This window comes from Anabrus simplex, chromosome 1 (genome assembly GCF_040414725.1).
Source record: "Anabrus simplex isolate iqAnaSimp1 chromosome 1, ASM4041472v1, whole genome shotgun sequence".
In the NCBI taxonomy this organism is placed as follows: Eukaryota; Metazoa; Arthropoda; class Insecta; order Orthoptera; family Tettigoniidae; genus Anabrus; species Anabrus simplex.
The window spans coordinates 1,722,619,190-1,722,641,835 of NC_090265.1; the positions used below are offsets into that span (position 1 = coordinate 1,722,619,190).

At 39.7% G+C, this 22,646-nt stretch overlaps 1 protein-coding gene across 1 annotated transcript in view; it reads left to right on the forward strand.

Moving 5' to 3' along the window:
* The window catches only part of LOC136864071 (myrosinase 1-like), a 37,928-nt gene extending 18,939 nt beyond the window's left edge, over positions 1-18,989 (forward strand). Inside the window, exons 2-6 of the mRNA XM_068226637.1 lie at positions 11,230-11,363; positions 11,447-11,581; positions 17,094-17,216; positions 18,360-18,543; positions 18,850-18,989. Of these exons, the coding sequence (XP_068082738.1) occupies positions 11,230-11,363; positions 11,447-11,581; positions 17,094-17,216; positions 18,360-18,543; positions 18,850-18,989 (716 nt within the window). The remainder of the gene's footprint in view (positions 1-11,229; positions 11,364-11,446; positions 11,582-17,093; positions 17,217-18,359; positions 18,544-18,849) is intronic.
* Positions 18,990-22,646: the final 3,657 nt, after the last annotated feature.

Genomic DNA, 22,646 nt, shown 5'->3' on the forward strand with positions numbered 1-22,646 from the left:
CTGGAGACCTATTCACACCCGCACCTTCTTTCACCTCTACCTACCACGGAAAACTCCGTAACACTATTTACTACTAATTTTAGCCCGTGAATTTTCAGACTCATGAGTTTTGAGTCGTAAAATTCCTGTCATCTTTCTGCCTTATCTTATTTCCGTAGAAGGGGTTTTCCAACTGAATTTTTAATATTGAAACACCTACTTTTCCTTTCTTCAAAGATTCCCTGTGGTCAGAGACCACGTCTACTCCTGCAATCCAACACCTGGTTACTGACGGATACCTTCCTATTTGAACCAAGTATTAGCAAGAATGAAATTATGATTAGTGCAGAATTCTATTAACCGACTTCCACTTTCATTCCTTTGTCAGAGTTAGAATTCTCAAGCTACCTTACCTTCGCTTCCTTGGCCTAATACTGCATTCCAGTCTCCATTCAAAATTAGAGTCTCGTGTCATTTTACATATTGAATTAAATCTTCTGTATTTTCATATATTCTTTCGAATTCTTCCTCATCTGCTGAACTACACTACTCTGGTGGGCATTGGCTTGGTGTCTGCCTGGCAAAGAATAATCCCTTCACTATGCTGGTCACAGACCAGAATCCATATTTATTTATACATTATTAAACCAACTTATGCATTTCCCCTGTTTGATATATTATTGATAGTTCTCTAGTCGTCTAACCAAAATTCCTTCTCTCTCTGCCAACGTATACTGTATATCAACTAAATCTAACTTCAGTCTTCCCATTTCCATTAACAGATTCTCTAACCTACCACAACTATTCAAACTTATAACGTTCCAAGCTCCGACTCACAGAACGTCAGTAGTTATCTTTCTGATGATTGCCCCCTTTCGTGTAGGTCCCACCCGAAGATCCGAATAGGGGGACTATTTTATCTCTGAAATATTTGACACCGGCGGAAGCCGTCATCAGTATATCATTCTTCCATAAAGAGAGAGCAACAAATCCTCGGGAGTTAGTTATGGCTGGAGTTTCTCGTTGCTTTCAGCCATATTAAATATTATCATAAGGCCATATCATTCAATAATCCACATTTACGCCCTTACAATTTCCAAAAGTCTGCTATCCTCTACCTCCACTCACATCAAGCTTTTGATGAACCATTCGTTAGCCTGAAATCCCGACAGATATCCATCCGATATGTTACACCCATGGCTCAAATACCTGCTTCATTGGGACTCATAAGCCTCCCAACCGCGGCAAGGTTACATGGTTCACAGAGTAGACAAGGACTCTCACATTGGGGATGAAAATTCTGTTACAGTAATAATAATAATAATAATAATAATAATAATAACAACAATAATAATAATAATAATAATAATAATAATAATAATAATAATTGTACCGGATGGTACACCTCTACTGGAGAAACACTGAATTTGGAACTAGACCAACTTAAGCTTTTCCTCAGAAGATGTCACTACCGCAAATTTTGTGATTACGAAGTTGTCAGTACTGTGTGGATTTCAACTTGTTTTGTTTTCCATTGATCAAGAAGTGTGGACATTCTCTCATAGATGTCTCTACTAAAAAACTATGATCATGCACCCTGGTGCGAAGTGAAGGAACTTTATTTGAAGAAATTTTGTATTCATAAGTTTTTTCTTTACTAAATTTTGTTCATTCATTTTTGGATTGGCAATATTTATCTTTTCCTTCCGCCAGTTTTGAAGTTAACCAATCAATAAATTTCTGTAATTAATTTTCAGCCAATCCCGTATTTCTTCTTCGATTTTGTGTGTACCTTTTGATGTTAACCAATAAAACTCCGTGAGTGTGTCTTGATCATTCATGAAAGGTCTCGAACTTTCCCCGAGGGTTTTTAAACTGCTGATTTTCTCGTCTCTCGGCCACTCGATCAGCATCTAACTAAGTGTGTGGACGTAAAGCAGGAGGCGGGAAGCGCCTCTTTCATCCGGGAGCAGGTCTTCAATAAGGTAATGGCCATTTAACATCTTTATTTCTTGCTAGCTCAGCAGGTTAACCCGCGGGAAAGGTCCGAAACCTTTTACAATGTAACCTCATTTCCTAAATATGTAATTTTCTGCAGGCTTATGTAAAATCTTACTTAAATCTGTAACTGTAATTCGGGGATGGAGAGTGATTTACCCTCTCGAGCTCCCATTCATTTTGGTTTGAGGTAACTACGTTTTGGTAACTGATTTTCTTCTTTTCCTTAATGTTTTAAATTTCTTCCTTATACGAGTCACCTCCATAGTTTGGGAATAGCCCCTGTTTCATAGGCCTAGTGCCTCTTAGGTTTTAAGAATGTATGTGTAGAAGTGCAAATACACGCCTCCATTCCTTTGGGTTTTTCGGGCCAGTTTCTTAACCTGTTCTTTTTCTGCTAAGGCCCAGCAGGTTGGGTACTAGATACCCCCGAGTCATTGTTGTAAGTTGTGCCTTGATGGCAGTTAATTTTAAAGTCTGACATTGCCTTAAATAGGCTTGAAAAACTGAGAGCGCGTCTGCTCTTTTCTGGTGTTGTAAGAATGCCTCTGGGAGGCTTGAGGTCAAAATTTGGGAGCAAGGGCTCCATGTAGTAAGGGTTTTCTGCCCCTTTGAACAAATTGTGCTTTTGTAAAACTAGGGGCGTGTAGCCCGAGAGAAGTTCTGGAATGTTGGATCTTTCTAGTCTTGTTTCCAAATTGTTATTTCACAAAGTGAAATGTTGTTAAGGTTTTGTCGTTGATTGATTGTTAAAATTAAAAAATATAACCTTTATTTGAAATTTTAAATTAACTTTGATTCTGTAGTTAGACCCATTCATCCCGGCACCTTCTTTCACCTCTGCTGATCCACTAAATCACGGTAACAATAATAATTGTCAATGAAATATCGTGCACCACAGAGGGATAAAAAGCGTAGGGTTTGAATGGCTGGGCAAGGAATTAACTAGAGCAGAACTTAAAATAAAATCGAAATTTTACTTTTTCTAGTTTAAAATTTGAAAAATAGAAATTATGAATGAATATCAACAATATTAACGAGCTCGTCACTTCTAACGATATAGGGAACTTAGAAGTCCGAACAGCTGGTACAAAACTTGAGATAATTATCAATTTGTTGATTTACATAGGAAAGAGCCTTATTGCTCTTGACAGGAACAATATTTTACAAGAGCACGTTTTGCTCCGATCATTTACACAACACAGGAGTCTGCGCTTCAAATAGACCATAGTCCCGCCTCGTAGAGGCATTAGTTTCTTACGGTACACTCCAATTCCGCCTTATAACATAACGGTTGGCCTCAATTAAGGTGTATGTTCACAGTTGCCCGTATGTGGGCTTATCTATTGCTCAACAGCTATATAATTCTCTGTTCCTCAAAGGGAACTAGCACAAGAAACAATTATAGAATAAACAGGGGCATGATTGCCCATACTAAATGGCCATAAACAAAATGCAAGGAGGCTAAAGACCTGCACTGCTTCTAGAAATAGTTAAACTCCTAAGTGGGCTTATGTATCAAGGATACGGAGGCTAGTCCTATACTAAACCGGGGTGACTACATGAGAAACGTTAATGCCAAATAAGTTTTCTCAAATTAGAGGTTTGAAAAAGTCACCCCATGCGAAGTTGAATGGTAAACGACAGAGGGTAATCACTCTTTGTTCCCTTACCCTGCATATTTCCCTGTAGGGAATAGAACAGAGTCCTTAGACTTGCTGAAAATTCCACATCGGAACCACCAAATTTAGAAATTTACAATAAATAAAAGAGGTTGACACCTTCCCCTCACACTAACCGCATGAGCTATCACATATCTATGAAAATTCTGCCATTACCTAGTGTCGCTGGGCCTTCCTCGCGCAGCCGCGCCCCTGCCTCCCTATGGACACTCCGCATTCACAATAACTGGAGCAATTCAGACAATATGGCCCTAAAGCACACTGCTTTTATAGTATTTTAAGGGGAAGCTTCCAGACACCTTTACCGACAGGATGGATTCCTGTACACACCCCCAATTTTAACTGGCTAGAGAAAATATCCACAAGTTTCTGATAGGTTTGATTACAATATTTAAGAATGAACCATCTGAAGTGCTGACAACTTCAATATATAGATAAAACAATCCTCAGAACCGAAGGTTTGTTAAGTGCAAAAATAAATATCCCTTTATGAAATAATTAGAGTTCATCCCGCTAGAGGGAGCAATTAAACCGAAGGTAGAGACATCTAACAGTTGAAGACTAAAGTATCTTGTAGTTTAAGTTTGTTTACTCAGATGACCCTAGACAAGGCACGTAGTTTAACTGGCTGGGGAAGGTAAACCCTAGGTAAAATAATATTAATAATAAATATGGTAATCTAGGACTCCAGATTTCCTTTGAAATAGAACAGTATATTACCAACATCAAAACATCCTCTCATCGCTTGAAGACAGAGCATGGTATGATAGTAAGGGTTGACAGTTGACAGCTTCAAATGCCTCAGGGAAATCGTACAGTTGAAAACTAGCGAGAGAGAAGTCAACTACACCAAGCGAGAGGAGATGGCCACTGCTTTTCGTAGGATTCATGCTTTATACAAGAGGAAAATCATCTCAAAGCGAGCTAAACTAAGACACTACAACACAGTGATAATAATTTCGTGTGGCTGTTTCTAGCCGAGTGCAGCTCTTGTAAGGCAGACCATCCGATGAGGGCGGGTGGCATCTGCCATGTGTCGGTTACTGTGTGTTATTGTACTGGAGGATAGTGTTATGTGTGGTGTGTGACTTGCAGGGATATTGGGGCCCGCACAAACACCCAGCCCCCGGGCGATTGGAATTAACCAATGAAGGCTAAAATCCTCGACCCGGCCGGGAACCTAACCCGGAACCCTCTGAACCGAAGGCCAGTACGCTGATCATTCAGCCAACGAGTCGGACAACGCAGTGATTAAAACAGAGTGTCTGTATGCTAGTGAATGACTAAGATAAATATCGGGACTAAGAGAAGCCGAGAAATTTGATAGAAAGATTCTCTGCAAGATAATAGGTCCAAAAATAGTGGATAGCCAGTATAGGTTACGATGATGATGATGATGTTTTTAGTTTAAGAGAGCCTAAAAGCTAGGTCATCGTCCCGTATAGGTTACGAAGAAGGGGAGAATTATATCGGGAAAGAGAAAGTTTGATTGAGTCAAGGAAGAAAAAGACTCAAATTGTGTGGACATCTGTTAAGAATGGACAAGAAGAGGCTGATAAAACAATTTTAAAGCACTTGGCAGTAGACCTAAAGTTTCCGACAAAATCTTCAATCAGTCAATCAATCAATCAATCAATCAATCAATCAATCAATCAATCAATCAATCAATCAATCAATCAATACTGATCTGCATTTAGGGCAGTCACCCAGGTGGCAGATTCCCTATCTGTTGTTTTCCTAGCCTTTTCTTAAATGATTGCAAAGAAATTGGAAATGTGCTAAACATCTCCCTTGGTTATTCCAATCCCTCACTCCGCTTCCTATAAACGAATATTTGCCCCATTTATCCTCTTGATTTCCAGCTTTATCTACATACTAGCTGCTGTACCCGTGCTTCGCTACGGGATTCTCGAAAAAACTGACTTTGTGGTTTCCTTAACTGAAGTCAACATAGGTCATTACAAAAATGTCAGTAGGAAAGTAGCGATTAAAAGCAATGTTATCATGTAAAATAACCGATTAAATGAAAAACCGCACATATTCTCACTTTTAGCGAACAGTGCCGATCTAACAGTCCAAAGTTCCAGAGCCGGAAAGACCAGGCGGCAGACAGCCGTGAATACTCCTCTACCATCATTCCGTTACATATGCACACTGCTCATTCCAATCACTGCCTCAGAGTAGGAATTGAATGCTATGATGAACCAGTGTGTTACGTACCAGTAGTATCAGAAAATTTATGAACCAGATGAATGGCATGCCAAAGAAGAATGTTACCTAACTCCCCAGCTACTTCCCGCCAATATTCAGGCAGGCTGTTACACTCGGTACGACTGGGCGAGTCTGCTGTGTGGTTAGGGGCGCGCATCTGTGAACTTGCATCCGAGAGATAGTGGATTCGAACCCCACTGTCGGCAGCCCTGAAGATGGTATCCCATAGTTTCCCATTTTCACACCAGGCAAATGCTGGGGCTGTACCTTAATTAAGGCCAAGGCCGCTTTCTTCACAGTCCTAGCTCTTTCCAAACCCATCGTCGCCGTAAGACCCATCTGCACCGGGCAGGTTGGCCGTGCGGTTAGGGGTGCGCAGCTGTGAACTTGCATCCGGGAGATAGTGGGTTCGAATCTCACTGTCGGCAGCCCTGAAGATGGTTTTCCGTGGTTTCCCATTTTCACACCAGGCAACTGCTGGGGCTGTACCTTATTTAAGGCCACAGCCGTTTCCTTCCCATTCCTAGGCCTTTCCTGTCCCATCGTCGCCATAAGACCTACCTGTGTCGGTGCGACGTAAAACAAATTCTAAAAGAAGACCCATCTGTGTTGGTGCGACGTAAGACAAATTTAAAAAAATACTCGGTACACAGCAATAATCCTATCTATCGGAGAAGGGTGGCAACAGAAGACACAAACACATCACAACAAACAATGGTCAATGTAATGTTATTGTTGATCAGTTTTATGAGCTTTCTATATTGTAGGCCTTCACATCTAGTTTTCTTTTGACTCTGTGATATTAGGGTGTCTTATAAAATTATTTTTAGCGTAGATTGTAGTTTATTATTATCCGACTTACCGATTTTCATTTAATTCTGTATACCCATTTTTCTCGTGACTCGGCACTGATATGGACTTAGTAACAAAAATCCAAATTCAAGAAAATCTCTGTGATCATAGCCGGTACGATAACAATATATAAGACATAAACGGTCGGAAATGTAAAAATATATAAGTTATGTGGTATTTATCGATATGACCACTAATAACTAGGGCCCGGATTCATATGCAATAAAAACTCCGAAAATATGCATGCTCATATGCACTAAAAATGTTCTAAATATGCACGAAAATATGCACTAAAAATAAAATAAAATACAATTACCAGATGCATTATTTAATTTTAACTCAGTGTCAAATTGATAAACATGTTTAATTCCTTGCAAAATGATGCATGTCAGTAAGTTCCAACAGTTTTTCAATGTTTGCAGGAGTCAATAACTTTCTGTTGTCGGCCAGAATTAATGTATACGCTGAAAATGATCGTTCTACGTCGACGAGCGTAAATGGGTAATACTTGAACACTGGCTCTGACAGATCGGAACATTCTTCTGGCAAAAATGTAGGCATTTTTACAGTTTTATCAGGTGAAACGCTGCAGCAGACGAAGAGCAAGTTAACAGATGGACGCACTTGTTTAAGCAAGTCTCGGGAGGGTACCGTAAGGAGAAGGAAAGAGTAATGTCAGAAAGAAGGAAATAGCTATTATGAAAAGTGTCATTATCCGTCTACCTGCTTATATTGCGACACTGAAAGCTTATTCCTTGATCAGGGAAGGCTTTTCATGTTGTCAAAGGATGTATAATATACAGAGTTCATTGATTTTTTTATTTCGTTCAGAAATCTTAGATAATCGAGCACACATAAGAGAAAAATATGTCCGTATATGCACTAACGCTCAAAATATGCGGTAACGTTCAAAATATGCATTTGCATATGCGCATATGCATTTTTAAAATATCCGGGCCCTACTAATAACATAAATATTATTGAGAATTACATTTTAGACCTTCCCCTGAACTACCATTTCACTCAGCGTGAATACAATTGGTTACGGCCTAGATTACAGCGACTTATTCCCCGACCTTGCATACCGATTTTCTTTAAGATAGGACCACTAATAACATAGATATTTGAGAATTACATTTTAGGCCTTACCCTAAACTACCATTTTTCTCAGAGTGAATACAATTATTTATGACCTAGATTGTAGCGACTTATTCCCCAACTTCGCCTACCGGTTTTCGTTAAGATACGACCACTAATAACATAAATATTTGACAATTTTTAGGTCTTCCCCTAAACTACCATTTCAGTCACCGTGAATATAATTATTTATGGCCCAGCTTATAGCGACTTATTCTCCGACTTTGCCTGCCGATTTTCATTAAGATACGACCACCAATAACATAAATATTTGAGAATTAAATTTTATGCCTTCCCCTAAACTACCATTTCACTCATCGTGACGAAAATTATTTATAGCCTAGATTGTAGCGACTTATTCCCCGACTTTGCATACCGACTTTCATTAAATTCTATTCAGCCGTTTTCTCGTGATGCGTGTACATACGTACAGACAGACAGACAGACAGACAGACAGACAGACAGACAGACAGACAGACAGACAGACAGACAGACAGACAGACAGACAGACAGACAGACAGAAATTACGGAAAATGAAAAAGTGCATTTCCTTTACATTCTTACTACATCCCCTAAGTACCCTGAGAGATTCTGATGGGATATGGAAGAAAATAAACAAAGAGGACCTTTATAGACAATGAAAATAGCTCTGTCTCAATGTGGAAACGATGGTTGAAATTCTATGGACATCTGGTGAGAATGGACGAGAACCGACTAACAAAGAAGATCTTTAAGTATACCGTACGACTGAAGACTACAACGAACTGGGTGGAAGAAGTCGAGAGGAATGCTGAGGAAAGTGGACTTCCGGCAGATGTGATCAACAATATAAAGTAGTTCAGAAGCCTAATTGACAACATTAAGACATTCGCAGAGAGACCACCAAAATGAAAAAACCTACAACCTGTTTTCCAGTCATGGACCGGGTCTGGGATGGAATGAATGAAGCCCCCATTTTGCGGCGAGGATAGGAATTGTGCCGGCTGCCGAGGCCTGTCGCACTCCTCTGGGGCAATGATTAATGACTGACAGATGAAATGAAATTATAATGGAAAGTGTTGCTGGAATGAAAGATGACAGGGAAAACCGGAGTACTCGGAGAGAAACCTGTCCCGCCTCCGTTTTGTCCTGCACAAATCTCACATGGAGTGACCGGGATCTGAACCACGCAACCCAGCAGCGAGAGCCCAACGCGCTGCCGCCTAACCCACGGAGGCTGAAAGACCACCAAAATATAATCCCAAATTGATAATAACCGAGGGGCAGGGAAAGATCAGAAGTGAAAGAATGAAGAAGTTCAGGGACGAGGAGGAGAAGACGACGAAGAAGTAGAAGAAGCTGACCAGATAACCTTAGTATCTATGCGGTCCATTGTTGACCAAATTCGGATTAATAATAATAATAATAATAATAATAATAATAATAATAATAATAATAATAATAATAATAATAATAATAATAATAATCTCTTATTGTTCCTGCAGTTTTTCCTACTGCTGGGGGTTGACACCTCCTTACGATTCGGTCGAATTTTAGGGCCGGATGTCCTTCTTGTTACCAACCCTATGTAAAAGGATATAATCACTGTTGCGTGTTTCTGTGGTGGTTAATAGTGTAGTGCGTTGTATCTAGTTGAAGAGAAGTGCATTATACCTAGTCTCCAAGGCAGAGGAATTAACAAGACGCAGTTGAAATACCCGGGTCGGAATGGAACTTAGGTGCCTTAAAACGAAAGACCAGTACGCTGACCATTCTTCCAAGAAAATTATTTACTTCAGTTTATACCAGTTATTCCTGGTTTGCTGGAGTCACCCAAGCATATTTGGTTTTGGCTGGGATGAACTTCCTTACTCCATGTGTTTTTTCAGATGCAAATTCCAGCAAATGAACGACAGCGATTCGAACCTCAGTCGTTCGGGTGGAGAGCCAGCAGTTGAACCACTACTATTATCATGTCGTTCCCACCATTAGCTGCATATGTCCATTAAGTCCTCAACCCGGAGGCTGGTTGGATACTTAAGGGGAGTATCAGGGGCCTATCCTGATAATGTTAAATTTAACAGATTTACTTCCCGGTTTCTTTCAAGCTGTCCAAGGCAATACAACTAAATTCTGCTAGGATGTAGATGCGTATCTAATCCATTCACTTTCTTGGTTCTAGCTTTATTAAAAATCAAGATAGGATATTTTTAAATCAAGTTTTTTAAATTTACCGGTATTTATTTTTAAAAATATTTACGTTCAAACTATGTGTCGTATCTCTACCATTGTAGATCTATATAAAATCAATAACGCTGTTAAGGAGACACAAAAATTTCAAAGCTCAGTCTTAAGTAGATTCTGGAAAAAAGGGGAAACATTCGCAAACAAAGATAGTTTATCAGAAATCACACTTGAAAGTGTAACGCCACTTAAAAGACGTGGATGTGGATGGTAACAAGTTTATTACTAACTTATATAAACACCAGACGTGACGTAATATCATAGCGATCAATGTAAATACCGGTAAATTTTTAAAAAACTTTATTTAAAAATATCGTCAATGTAATGTAGTAAACTGATGCAATAGGATGTTTACTATAAATCAATACAAATTACCGCCTTCTAGAGCAAATATTTCCCGAGATATCTTGTCCTAACTGAACAAGTGTTCACGAAATCTGGAGAGATGGTTTTTGCAGTAAGACATTATTTTTAGATTTATAAATAGTTACAGTCATCCAGAATTAATAAAACATACATTAAATTAAAGAGGAAACTCCAAACAATAATTTTCCACAAGAAGCTAAAAAAATTCACTTTTTACCACATTTTGTACTCCCCTTAAATAGCACCATCAAAGTTTAAGCGGTATTGGAAAAACCACAAAGAAGCCTATGGCAGAATTATGAAGACTGAGGTAGTTTGCCATTGCTTTCCTCACTGGGCCAGAAACTGCCATTGCAGCACGATCTGACCCACGTGAAACACATCTCGTAACATCCGACACACTACTCTGTACCTACCTGTACTTCCCTGCATGTCATCGCTCAGCACCACCCGTACCTAAGCAGCTTCCATGTTGTCACAGCCAAAAGTAAAACTGAAACTTCGGTGGGAGCTAAATTTTATTCTGGTCAGTGTTCACACACAGATGCAAAAATACTGCATCCATCAAGAAACACAACAAACACTTAGCTGTATATTTCTAAAACAAGGTCAATTATTCCTTCTTTCGTCCTTTGGAATAGTGTTAGAAATACTTTGATAGTATTCTTTGTTACTTTCAAAAAATTCGTTCACTTAAGGAAATAAAGAAATTTTAAAAGTCTCGAAAATATTGTTGATGTCAATAAGGGGAGTATAATTAGCAGACACACGTTTCTTGCAGGTAAAGGGGAAAGTATATGGGACCACATGCTGCATGCTCATCCAGATTTTGTCGTAGAGGAGCAGAATGGAGACGTGGCTGCTGACTCGTACCACCTGTACAAAGAGGATGTTAGTCTACTCAAGGATTTAGAAGTACGTATAATATTATTGTTCGGCCAACATAAATGCTCATCATATTCTCTCCGAATATCACCTTATGTATCCCATTGTTGCAGGCGGACTTCTACAGGTTCTCCATCTCGTGGCCACGTATCATGCCAACAGGAGAGGCGAACAACATCAACCAACCAGGAATAGATTACTACAACAAACTGATTAACCTGCTAGTGGATAACGGGATACAGCCAATGGTGAGTAGGTTGTTTTGAGCTACCAGTTTTGCAGAATGAAGTGATCTGGTGCTTATCACTAGGATACTTCCAATAGTGCGTGAGTTATCTTGAGCTACCAGTACAGTTGAACAAAGTGCTCTGGTACTTGTCATTGGGATACACCCAATGATGCGTGAGTTATCCTGAGCTACCACTAATGTTGAACAAAGTGCTCTGGTACTTATCATTGGGATACACCCAATGATACGTGAGTTATCTTGAGCTACCACTAATGTTGAACAAAGTGCTCTGGTACTTATCATTGGGATACACCCAATGATGCGTGAGTTATCTTGAGCTACCAGTATTGAACAAAGTTATCTGGTACTTATCATTTGGATACACCTAATTATGCGTGAGTTATCTTGAGCTACCACTTCTGTTGAACGAAGTGCTCTGGTACTTATCACTGGGATACACCCAATGATGCGTGAGTTATCTTGAGCTACCAGTATTGAACAAAGTTATCTGGTACTCATCATTGGGATACACCTAATTATGCGTGAGTTATCTTGAGCTACCACTTCTGTTGAACGAAGTGCTCTGGTACTTATCATTGGGATACACCTATTGATGCGTGAGTTTTGTTGAGCTACCAGTATTGTTGAGAAAGGTGCGCTGGTGCTTACCATTGGGATACACCTGATGGTGCGTGAGTTCTGTTGAGCTACCAGTATTGTTGAATACAGCATTCTAGGAGAATATTCTTGTTAGAATATAGATAATGATCTTGAGCTACCAATAGCGTTGATTACAGTACTGCAGGAGTCCATTATCTTAATACAGGTAATGGTGGGTGGGTTGTCCTGAGTTACAAGTATTGTTGAATAATGGTGGCGATTATTGTTTTAAGAGGAAGTACAACTAGACAACCATTCTCTATAGAACACTAATCAGAGAGGAAACATGGAAGGGAGCCGACACTTCGAGAAATGAAGGTATCGGCCAAGGAAAGGCAAGGGCCACGAAGGATGTGGAAATGAAAGACTCTCTAGGTATGCAATGCTCTAATGCTCGGAAAAGGACAAGTGTTGACCAAGGGAGGTCAGATAGGATAGAAGTGAGGATCCTGGCACAAGTGATTGGAAGCAATTGCAGGACTCAGCTAAGGGCCCCGTGGTGGCCAAACCACGCTCCAAAAGCTCAGGGCCCCTGGGGCCACTTTAAGTCGCCTCTTGCGGTAGACATGGGATACAGTGAGTGTTATTCTACGGCCCCCCACCCACAGGGAGTTACTGTCCAGTGTAGCAAGGAGGAATTGTTGTTAGGATACAGAAAATGATGAGTGGGTTGTCTTGAATTACCAGTAATGTTCAATACAGTTCCCCGTTGGATTAATTGTTAGAATTAAGTCAGTGGTAAGTTGGTTGTCTTGAACTGTTAGTACTAGACGAAGTGAAGGTATTTCGCGTTAAGGGTTAAGATGGTACAGTATTGTATATCCTTTAACACATACATTTCTATTCAATGGCCAGTGTAACGCTTTATTGAACTAAATGCTACAGACCATGAAGGCCCTTGGAGTGGTGGAAGGGAAAGGCATCCACTATCCGTAACCTCGGCACTGGATGGGGTAGAGTGGTTAGCTCTACGCCAGGCCGCCTTTGCCCCCAGGAATTAACCTTGTACTCATTTTTGGTGTAAGCTGAGTGAACCTCAGGGCCATGTGCACCTCCGGAAGTGGAAATCTCGTTTCTTAAATATTACGACATCCTGAAGGCCAGGCAGCCCTTATATTTTCTATAGAAAATTGTATTTCATAACTGTGCGTTTTCCGGTATATGCACAGATACATGTGCCGGCGCTAGAAATGACTTTAATGTACAATGCAAGAAGTCAGTGATAACTAATTAAATTAAATTATTAACACATTGCATGAAAAAGCATTTAATTTCTTCAGGCTTTTTTCAATCTTGAAATTACCACTGACTCGCTCCAGTGTAGCAGTGGGCTCGTCAGTTGGATTGGTACACCTTTCCAACCACTGCAGGCCTCTTATGTAGGACAATGCAGTGACGGTCCACTAAGGCCCGGTTTCACAGTGGGGAGTGCAAGTGGTAAGCCGAGCTTATCTGTGACTGGCTTAAGCTGCATGAAACTGAGGTTTAAGCTAAGGATTCAGATCAGATGGTAGAGCGCTGGCCCTCTTATAGCCCAACTTGGCAGGTTCGATCCTGTCTCAGTCCTGTGGTGAAGGTGCTCAAATTCATAGTTAGTGGGACGTAAAACCAATAACATTAATAAATAACTTATATTTCTGAATATATTTCGAGGCTCAAGAGACAAAAATGTCGGTCGGTCACTTGCTTTCTTGGCTTACGCTGCGTGAACCATCAACGATAGACCCCAAGTGTAAGTGTACGAATTGTAGAGCATAGAAACCTCTACAAAAAAGTCCGCGATGGTATATACCTATTTCCAACCGTTTGCCCTCTAGAAACGATGTTTAACCTACAAGTCAATCAATCATAGGCTACGGATGTAAATAAAGATGAGAATTGAATCACTGCGCATGTGCAAGCATTACCAACTTCGGAGATGTTCAGCTTAGTAAAGCTGCACATGGTCCCCCTACTGTGAAACTCGTAGTGTTTAAGCCAAAGAGTAAGCCTTGCTTAAGCGGCGTGCGTGGCTTACTAAAGCTTCGGCTTAAACTCAAACTGTGAAACCGGGCCTAAGGGAAGTATGTGCCTCCACTTGTAATAATGGCTGCCTTTGGATTTTATATCAAAAATTATCGCAGAAGGAAGCCATAATTTAATTTGACCGATTGCGAATGTTAAAATCTTCAGACTTTGACAATCGTGAAATTACCAGCGTTTCACCCCGGTGTAGCAGGGAGCTCATCGGCCCACTAGCCACCAGCGTCTTGGAATTGTGTAGAAATCCAACTGATCCAACTACATTTTTAATACATTACATGAACTTGGTTTATTACAGCTGACTGAGATCTCACTCACTTGAATGCTTTCTTTGATGAAATGAAATGGTTTAGTGGGATACGCTAAAGGTTCATTATAGTACGAAGTAATTTCGTTTCTGTTAAAGTAGCTTTAGGATATCAGTACTGTACGTGTTTTTATTTGAAACCTCCCTGAAGGAACGCGTGGGAAATGACTACATTCAGCTACTTTCCTAAGCACATACGTTATTTTCAACGTCAACATCCGAAGGAGCTCAACACCATCAATGTTTTCCTCAGTTTCCTCGTGCACCAAAAGGAACCGTGTTCTGCAAAGTTCCCAGCATTGTGGTCAACAGCGAATCCCGGATGCAATGAGCCTCGATTGTGGTTTGCTAACATAAGTATGTATGTAGGGGAGGTAGGTCAATCAATCAATCAATCAATCAATCAATCAATCAATCAATCAATCAATCAATCAATCAATCAATCAATCAATCAATCAATCAATCAATCAATCAATCAATCAATCAATCTATCTATCTATCTATCTATCTATCTATCTATCTATCTATCAATCAATCAATCATCTGCATTTAGGACCATCACCCAGGTGTCAGATTCCCTATCAATTGTTTACCTAGCTTTATCTTGAACGTTTTCAAATAATTTATCGAACATTTCCCTTGATTATCGGCAATGAATTAAAGCAGGGCCTCTCAAATGCCCAGAATCTCATGCGTGCAAACTGAGGCGCAGAGGTCCTGTGCATAGTGCATCGGTCCCACTCGGCTCGGCTCGGACCAGCGCGTCGTCTCGGGGCGACTTGGCTAAGCTCGGCTCAACTTGGCTCAACTTGGCTCGGATTTGGAGCAAGTGAGGAAGAGGGAGACAGGCGGAGCGAGCGAGACAGGCGTGGGGAAAGAGAGAGAGAGCGCGCGCTATTGCTCCAAATCGACTGCACTCTGGTCAACCAAGCGAAGTCATGGGATTAATTAAGAGCTAAGGGGAAAAAATAGTGTGAAGTATTTTTTACCGCCAATTAAATTAATTATGTATCTTGAAGAGGGGGAATTTTTCAGACGTGTGTAATCGTTGAGATTGGTTTAGTTCTATATTTTGCGATATGTATTTCCATTGCCTCTGTTTTGTTCAATGATTTGCTTTCATTTTCATTATGTAAAGTTTAAGATCGTGATTGATGCCTGTGAAAAGAGGGGAGCTGTCATATACGAGTTCTGCGAATGCTAAATACCGATTGTAACTAACAGCATTATTTTATTCCTTGTACCTAGTGAGGATATTACGTTTCGTTTGGTCTATATATGTGGCGGTGCAGTTTAGTACTTATCATTTGAGTTCATAAAGTTTGATTTGAAAAAAAAGGTATTGTTTGTTTAGGTTGCATTTGTTAATGTGTCTTTGTAGCGTGTTGTTCGTTCTGAAAGCTAACTTTGTTATTTAAATATTACCTATCTAGTACAAATTCTTGTTCACGTAAATGAAGACCGTATATTTGTTACTTTCAGGTGTAGAATTCCATTATTTCGTCTTTGTTTAATAATTGATCTACTATTTCAATTGGATGGTCGTTTTCCTTCACAATTTTATTTATTATCTGTATTTCGTTTTTGAAATTTGTTGTGCCATATTAGAGTGTATAATATGGAAACACTTCCAGATTTTACGTTTAATACATTTGTACAAAGACATAATAATAAAATACTTATCTTGTGGTTGTGATATCTGTACTATCACAACACTGAGTAAGGTGCCCTTAACACATTATTTTCAAACCGGAGCTTAGTTAACTGTAAATTAATAATAGTAATAATAATGGCATGTCCTCAGTTACCATGTGAAGACATTTTCATTTGACGCCATTTGGCTGTCTGCTCGTCAATTTCGACGTTCCATTTTGCGCTAGACCTACTAAATGGCAGAGGAAACCGAATCCCTCTTGAGTGGTCCATGGCTTAGTTTTAATTAATTTTGTCTGATAAACACCAAGTGTGTTCCCGGAGATCTTGTATATGCTGACATCATACGACATGGAGTGTCTAATGAACTTCTATCCGCCCTTCAGAAATCCGACTACCTCTGCCGGGTTTGAACCCGCTATCTTGGGATTCAGAGGCCGACACTACTACTGATACACAGAGGCAACTAACTATAAGTTTAAGCTTGCCATTTATGTTATTGCTGTTATCTTTCAACTCTTTTTTAACTTTCGTTGTAATTTTTATCAGTTACTCTCGAAATGGCATTTACATTCTGATACTACTCTTCTGGCAGTCGAATATAAATCAAAGAAGAGATGGCTCCATAGTCTAACTGGGGACAAAGTAGTGTCAGAATGTAAATGCGATCCCCTGAATATTAACAAATGCAAACCAAGAATATATAGCACAACTTTCGAGTGGGACACACGGTAGCTTCTCAATAAACCTTGTTTAATTCATAAGTTATATCGTTGAAATCTTTACACGACCTCTGGACCACAATATAATGCCTAACAAATTATAAGCTCTTCCAGGAAGGTATTAATGTATACAGCAGGATTAATGGCAATAATGAATTCTCCCACAGATCACGATTTATCACTGGGATCTCCCTCAGTGGCTCCAGGATCTTGGAGGATGGACTAATCCCATCATCGTTGACTACTACGAGAACTACGCTAGGGTCCTGTACGAGAACTTCGGTGATCGAGTGAGTGCTACTTGTTTTTTGTATTGAATATGCATGCAGATTTTTGTTCTTCAGATAGCAGTAAGGAATATAGACTTATAAGTACCGGAGGTCAGCTGGTAGTAAACTCCACCCTCCAGCCTCAACCACCCCACTGCAGGTTAAATTAAGGGGTTTTAAATGTTCTATTCGTAAATTTTGGATGGGATTAGAAAATGATGGCAAATTATTATATGGTTCCAAGTTAACCGAAACGTCATATGTCAACAAAACTTTATTTTTTTCCAAGTAAAGATGTCTTATTTTCGTCGGTTGTTGGAACCAAGAAAAGACAAGAAGAATGTTCATGACCTTAACAACAGGTTTTGGAAAAAGCACAGTAAATGGTCTCGGATGTCACGAAATAAAACACTGTACAATAAATGTAAGGAATTTTTCTGTAAGCAATATTACAGATAGAGAAATATTTTTTTAAATAATCATCATAACTTTTCAGCTCTTCTGTCTCTTACATTTTTGTAATTTTTTAAGAACATAAGTTCACTTTATGCCTTAGCTGGCGAGACCTAGTGTTTACAGTGCACTATGTCTTCTGTTATGGGCTAGAGCTATATTGTTACGTTCATTGATCTGTCTCAGTCTTATCCTTGGCTTTGACAATATGAAAGTGTCTGAGGTAAGAGTGATGTTAGTAATACTATTCCATATGCAGCCAGTCCTTGCTATGAATGGTGCGAAGATGTTGCTCATAGGGTCGGTTGGTGCATGCATTTCAGTGAGAGACTGATATGTAATAGCAACTTCTGGCACAGTGAGGGAAGCAAGAGGAAACTACCTCCCTTCTCATATCCCCAGTACGCCTCTTCAGTGATGCCTAGGCCATTTTTGATAGCTGTTGGTGGAGTTGTTGAGGATCCAACCAGCCTTTGGGCTGAGGAATGAACGTACCTACATACATACATACATACATACATACATACATACATACATACATACATACATACATACATACATACATACATACATACATACATACATACATACATACATACATACAAGTTCACTTTTTGCAATTTTTGTCCAACGTGACGTGGAATACCAAACATTTTACGATGAGTATTTGGAGATTTTGATTTCTGATTGAAATTATGATATTTCGTGCAGGTGAAATGGTGGCTCACGTTCAATGATCCAGGGACTTTCATGTCTGGTTATACGACAAAACAAGGAATGGCGCCTTCAATCGACAAACCAGGTGTTGGGGATTACCTGACGGCTCATCATGTACTGATAGCACATGCTCGGGCCTATCATCTGTACGACGAGCAATACCGTGCTACACAGCAAGGTAACATCAGGTGAGAATTCTAGTCATCCAGTCAGTAGATATATGTAAATGTAGCTGCTAATATTAGATTAGTGGAAAAATAACTTCTCCAAGTTGTGACTGAGGCGCTGAAAAACAAAAGAACTGTTCATCATCTAGTTCAATAGTGTCCTCTTGGAGCTTACCCTGGTGATCCAACAGTTATGACGGAGGGATCAATATACTACATTCGTGGCATGGATATTAGTTTATAATTTAAGATAATTGTAAATATTAATTTTTAGTGATGTAGTCATACCCTAAATAATAAATAAATTTTTATCGAAGGCAAAGTTAGGGTTACTCTTGGGTGTTATTACGGGCTGCCTAACCGATGCAGCAAATGCGTGCTGATCCTGAGGTTCACTAAGACTACACTAAAACTGAGAACCAGGTTCATTCCTGGGGGTAGAAGCGCCCGGTCATAGAGCTAACAACTCTACCCCATCAAGTGCCGAGGTTACGGATAGTGCAAGCCTTTATCTTCCACCCCTCAAAGGGCACACATTGGCTCTACGGGGATGGTTTCGCTTTCCTTATGCCCACTGAAATTATTAATATTACATTATTTGACTAAATTATGCGATGTTACAAGTGCAATTAATAATAGTAATAATAATTTCGTTTTCGTGTGACAGTTGCTAATCTGGCGAAGCCCTTATACGGCAGACCCTCCGAAAAGGTTGGGTGGAGTCTGCTGTGTATAGGAAACTGCTTGCTGAGGTGGTGGAGGGTAGTGTTGTGTGTATTGTCTGAAATGAAGGAATATTGGGGACAGTACAAGTACCTAGTCTCCGAGCCAAGGAAATTAACCATTTGAGAATAAAACCCCTGACCCAATCAGAAACGGACGCCGGGGCCCTCTGAATCGAAGTCCGCTCCGCTACACTGACCATTTATCCAAGGACCCGGACGTAATAATAATAATAATAATAATAATAATAATAATAATAATAATAATAATAATAATAATAATAATAATAATACAGCACAACTTTCCGAATGAAAACACACTAAGCCATCAAAAAACTGGGCTTATATTTCAATATCTAGCCTTTGCAGGCGATGTTGTGTTCTTTGCAAAGCATCTAGAAATTGCAACCTTCTTGTGGAAGTCATGAAGGAAACAGCAGAAGAGACAGGATTGAAAATATTCTTTGAAAGTACAGAGTACAGGATTCACGAAGTACATCTTCCGATGGAATGTTATGATGACCTTACAAACTCCTTCAAACTATTTTACATGTACATGGTCCTGTCTATCCTAATTATTACCATTACTGTACTAAAGGAAAAGTGAAAATAGAAATCGTACACATACAGTACGTAAAGAACAAGAGTAAATCCACTTTTCCTTCGATGACTTCTTCCAGTCTTGCTGACTCCTGGAGAACCTTACTAATGGTAATCTTCTCTTACCGCCTCAGTCATGTTAGTAGCGCAGTAAAATTACGCTTATTTGTGGTTACAACATCCCTGTGATTAGAAATTCACGTAAAACGTATTGTCACGTGCCTACAATCACGATGTCCTTTGCGCCGAGCGAGTTGGCCGTGCGCTTAGGGGCGCGCAGCTGTGAGCTTGCATTCGGGTGATAGTGGATCCGAAGTCCACTGCCGGCAGCCCTGAAGATGGTTTTCCGTGGTTTCCCACTTTCACACCAGGCAAATGCTGGGGGTGTACTTTAATTAAGGCTAAGGCCGCTTCCTTCCCACTCCTAGCCCTTTCCCATCCCATGTCGCCATAATGATCTATCGGTGTCGGTGCGACGTCAATCTACATGTAAAAAAAAAAAAGAAAGATATAGGCCTACATTGCCTCCTTGAACTACAAGTTTATTTGCTCTTTTAAATATATATTTTTTATAAATAAGTTTTAAAACTACCTGAAAATGAAAACATGTGGTAAAAGAATAATACCTGAAAAGTAGTTAATTAAAATAGAATGGGATGTTTCGTTCTTGAAGGAACATCATGAGGTTCCATATGTTTTTGATTTTCAGGTAGTTCGTAAATGTATTTGTTCAAAGATAAGTTCCGGTAGAGTGAAGAACCTTATACAGTGGAACCTCGAATCTCCTTGGGAATGACATTTTATTTCGAGTTATCGAACTTTCGAGATATAGATAACACTGTTTTTGAGTATGTATAGCACATTATTGAATCATATGTATCTACGGACTTATACCGAATACATTATTTTTACAGTATTTAAGAATATACAAACATATTCTATTTTACTGCAACTCTTGTGTAGTAACTTTTGAGAATACAGGATACAGCACATACAGTTGTGGAACAAGAAACGTACCTCCGTTAAAACCTTTGGAAAAAATTCGTTAGTCTCTTCTGTTTGTTACAGTTAACCTTTCCTCTCTTCACGTTGAGACTTCTCGTTGAAACCACGCGGCCGAGATTCGTACATGGAGCTTGTCATTCGCGACTTCGAGGGTTGCTTTCGGACGTGACCGGTAATTAAATCACACCCGAGAAACAGTGAGGCTTCGCTGATTTTCCGATTACTAGAAGTTTTAGTTTCTCGGTTCCCGTCATCACTGTAACCCTTTCTTTACTTGGTAACTGTAACTTGCTGAAGTCCAGAGCAGTTAGATACGTAGATTATAGCATGTAATTAATTTATCGTCGTATACCGTAGTCAATATAAATATTCATTTCAGGAGTCGGACAGGATATAGAGGTACTGAGGATGACTATTGTGGTGACCTCTTTGGGGGTTCATGTTTCCGGGGTATCTGACAAACCTCGACAGCATGTCCGAGAAGTTTCATTTCTTACTATAATGTTAGTAACACACTTCTTAAGCCTTTCTTTCTCTGCTCAATTTCTAAATCACTTACAAATGTTAAATTTTGATCCATGATATTTCCAGGATAACTTATTCTTTATTTATGTTTTTACTCCATGTTTTTCAGTTATGCTGTATTCAGTTTTGTAAACTGCATGTATCGAATATTGTTAAAATAATCAGTAGCCTCTCCCGGATCTCTGGTTTCCGAGAATATGGGAGATGAGTGTTACCTTAAATCTCCTGCCAACTCTACGTTTGCGAGTTTTTCTATAACCCATCAGCTACGGGTAGTACACACAGTGTAAATATATATATTTAGCCTTCTATATCTAATGTATTTTTTAATTTTTATTTTTTATTTATTCGTTCTGACACTAATATATGTTTTACAAAAGGCACAGAACAGCTCACAAGTTCTTTGAAAAAAAAAATTGAATTATCTTAGAAGTGAAGCTTCCACGGTGTGAAGAATTATTTAATTTATTTTCCGGGTTGAACCGTGTTGTGCTTGCACGCATATCACGTACAGTTTGCCGACGTTTCGAATACATTGCAGTATTCTTTGTCAAGGCGACTGAGATACCCCTACTCGATCCGAGGTAATCAGTCTCCCAGGCAGAAACTACACTACTAGAGTGGCCTTGATCTTGGCCTTTTATATCCTAGCCTTTCTGGCTGACGTAAGCCCTGGCTGTCTCGCGAGGCTTCTGGAAAGTGTATGTCACAGCCAGATAGTGGGGGCTTGTCCGCGCTGTTATGTAATGGGGTTGCGGCCCGTGTGTTTATGTTGTGGTCTGTATGTCTTAAACTATGAATGATAGGTATCCAAGAATTACTGATTTTGTATCCTTCTTCTAAATTTATGTTATTCGGATGTTTCTTGATTTCGATAGCCTCGCGGATTTTCCTTTCCAGATTCCAAGGGATAGCTGCTAGGATCTTGGTCTTGTCAAATGATATTCCGTGCCTAGTTTCGTAGGAATGCTTGGCTACTGCTGAAATATCTGTGTTTTGGTTCTTGGTGTGACGGATATGTTCTTTTAGGCGGGTGGAGATCAGACGTTTTGTCTCACCTACATAACAAGCTCCGCAGCTACATTCAGTGTGATACACTCCAGGGGCCTGTAATTCTATTGTGTCTTTTACTGGTGGTAGATAACGGGCTAGCTTACGGTGAGGTTTATAGATAGTTTTTATGTTGTATTTGTCCAGTATCTTGCCGATCTTGTCTGTAGTGTTTTTAATGTACGGATCAGTGACACAAGACAGACTCTGGA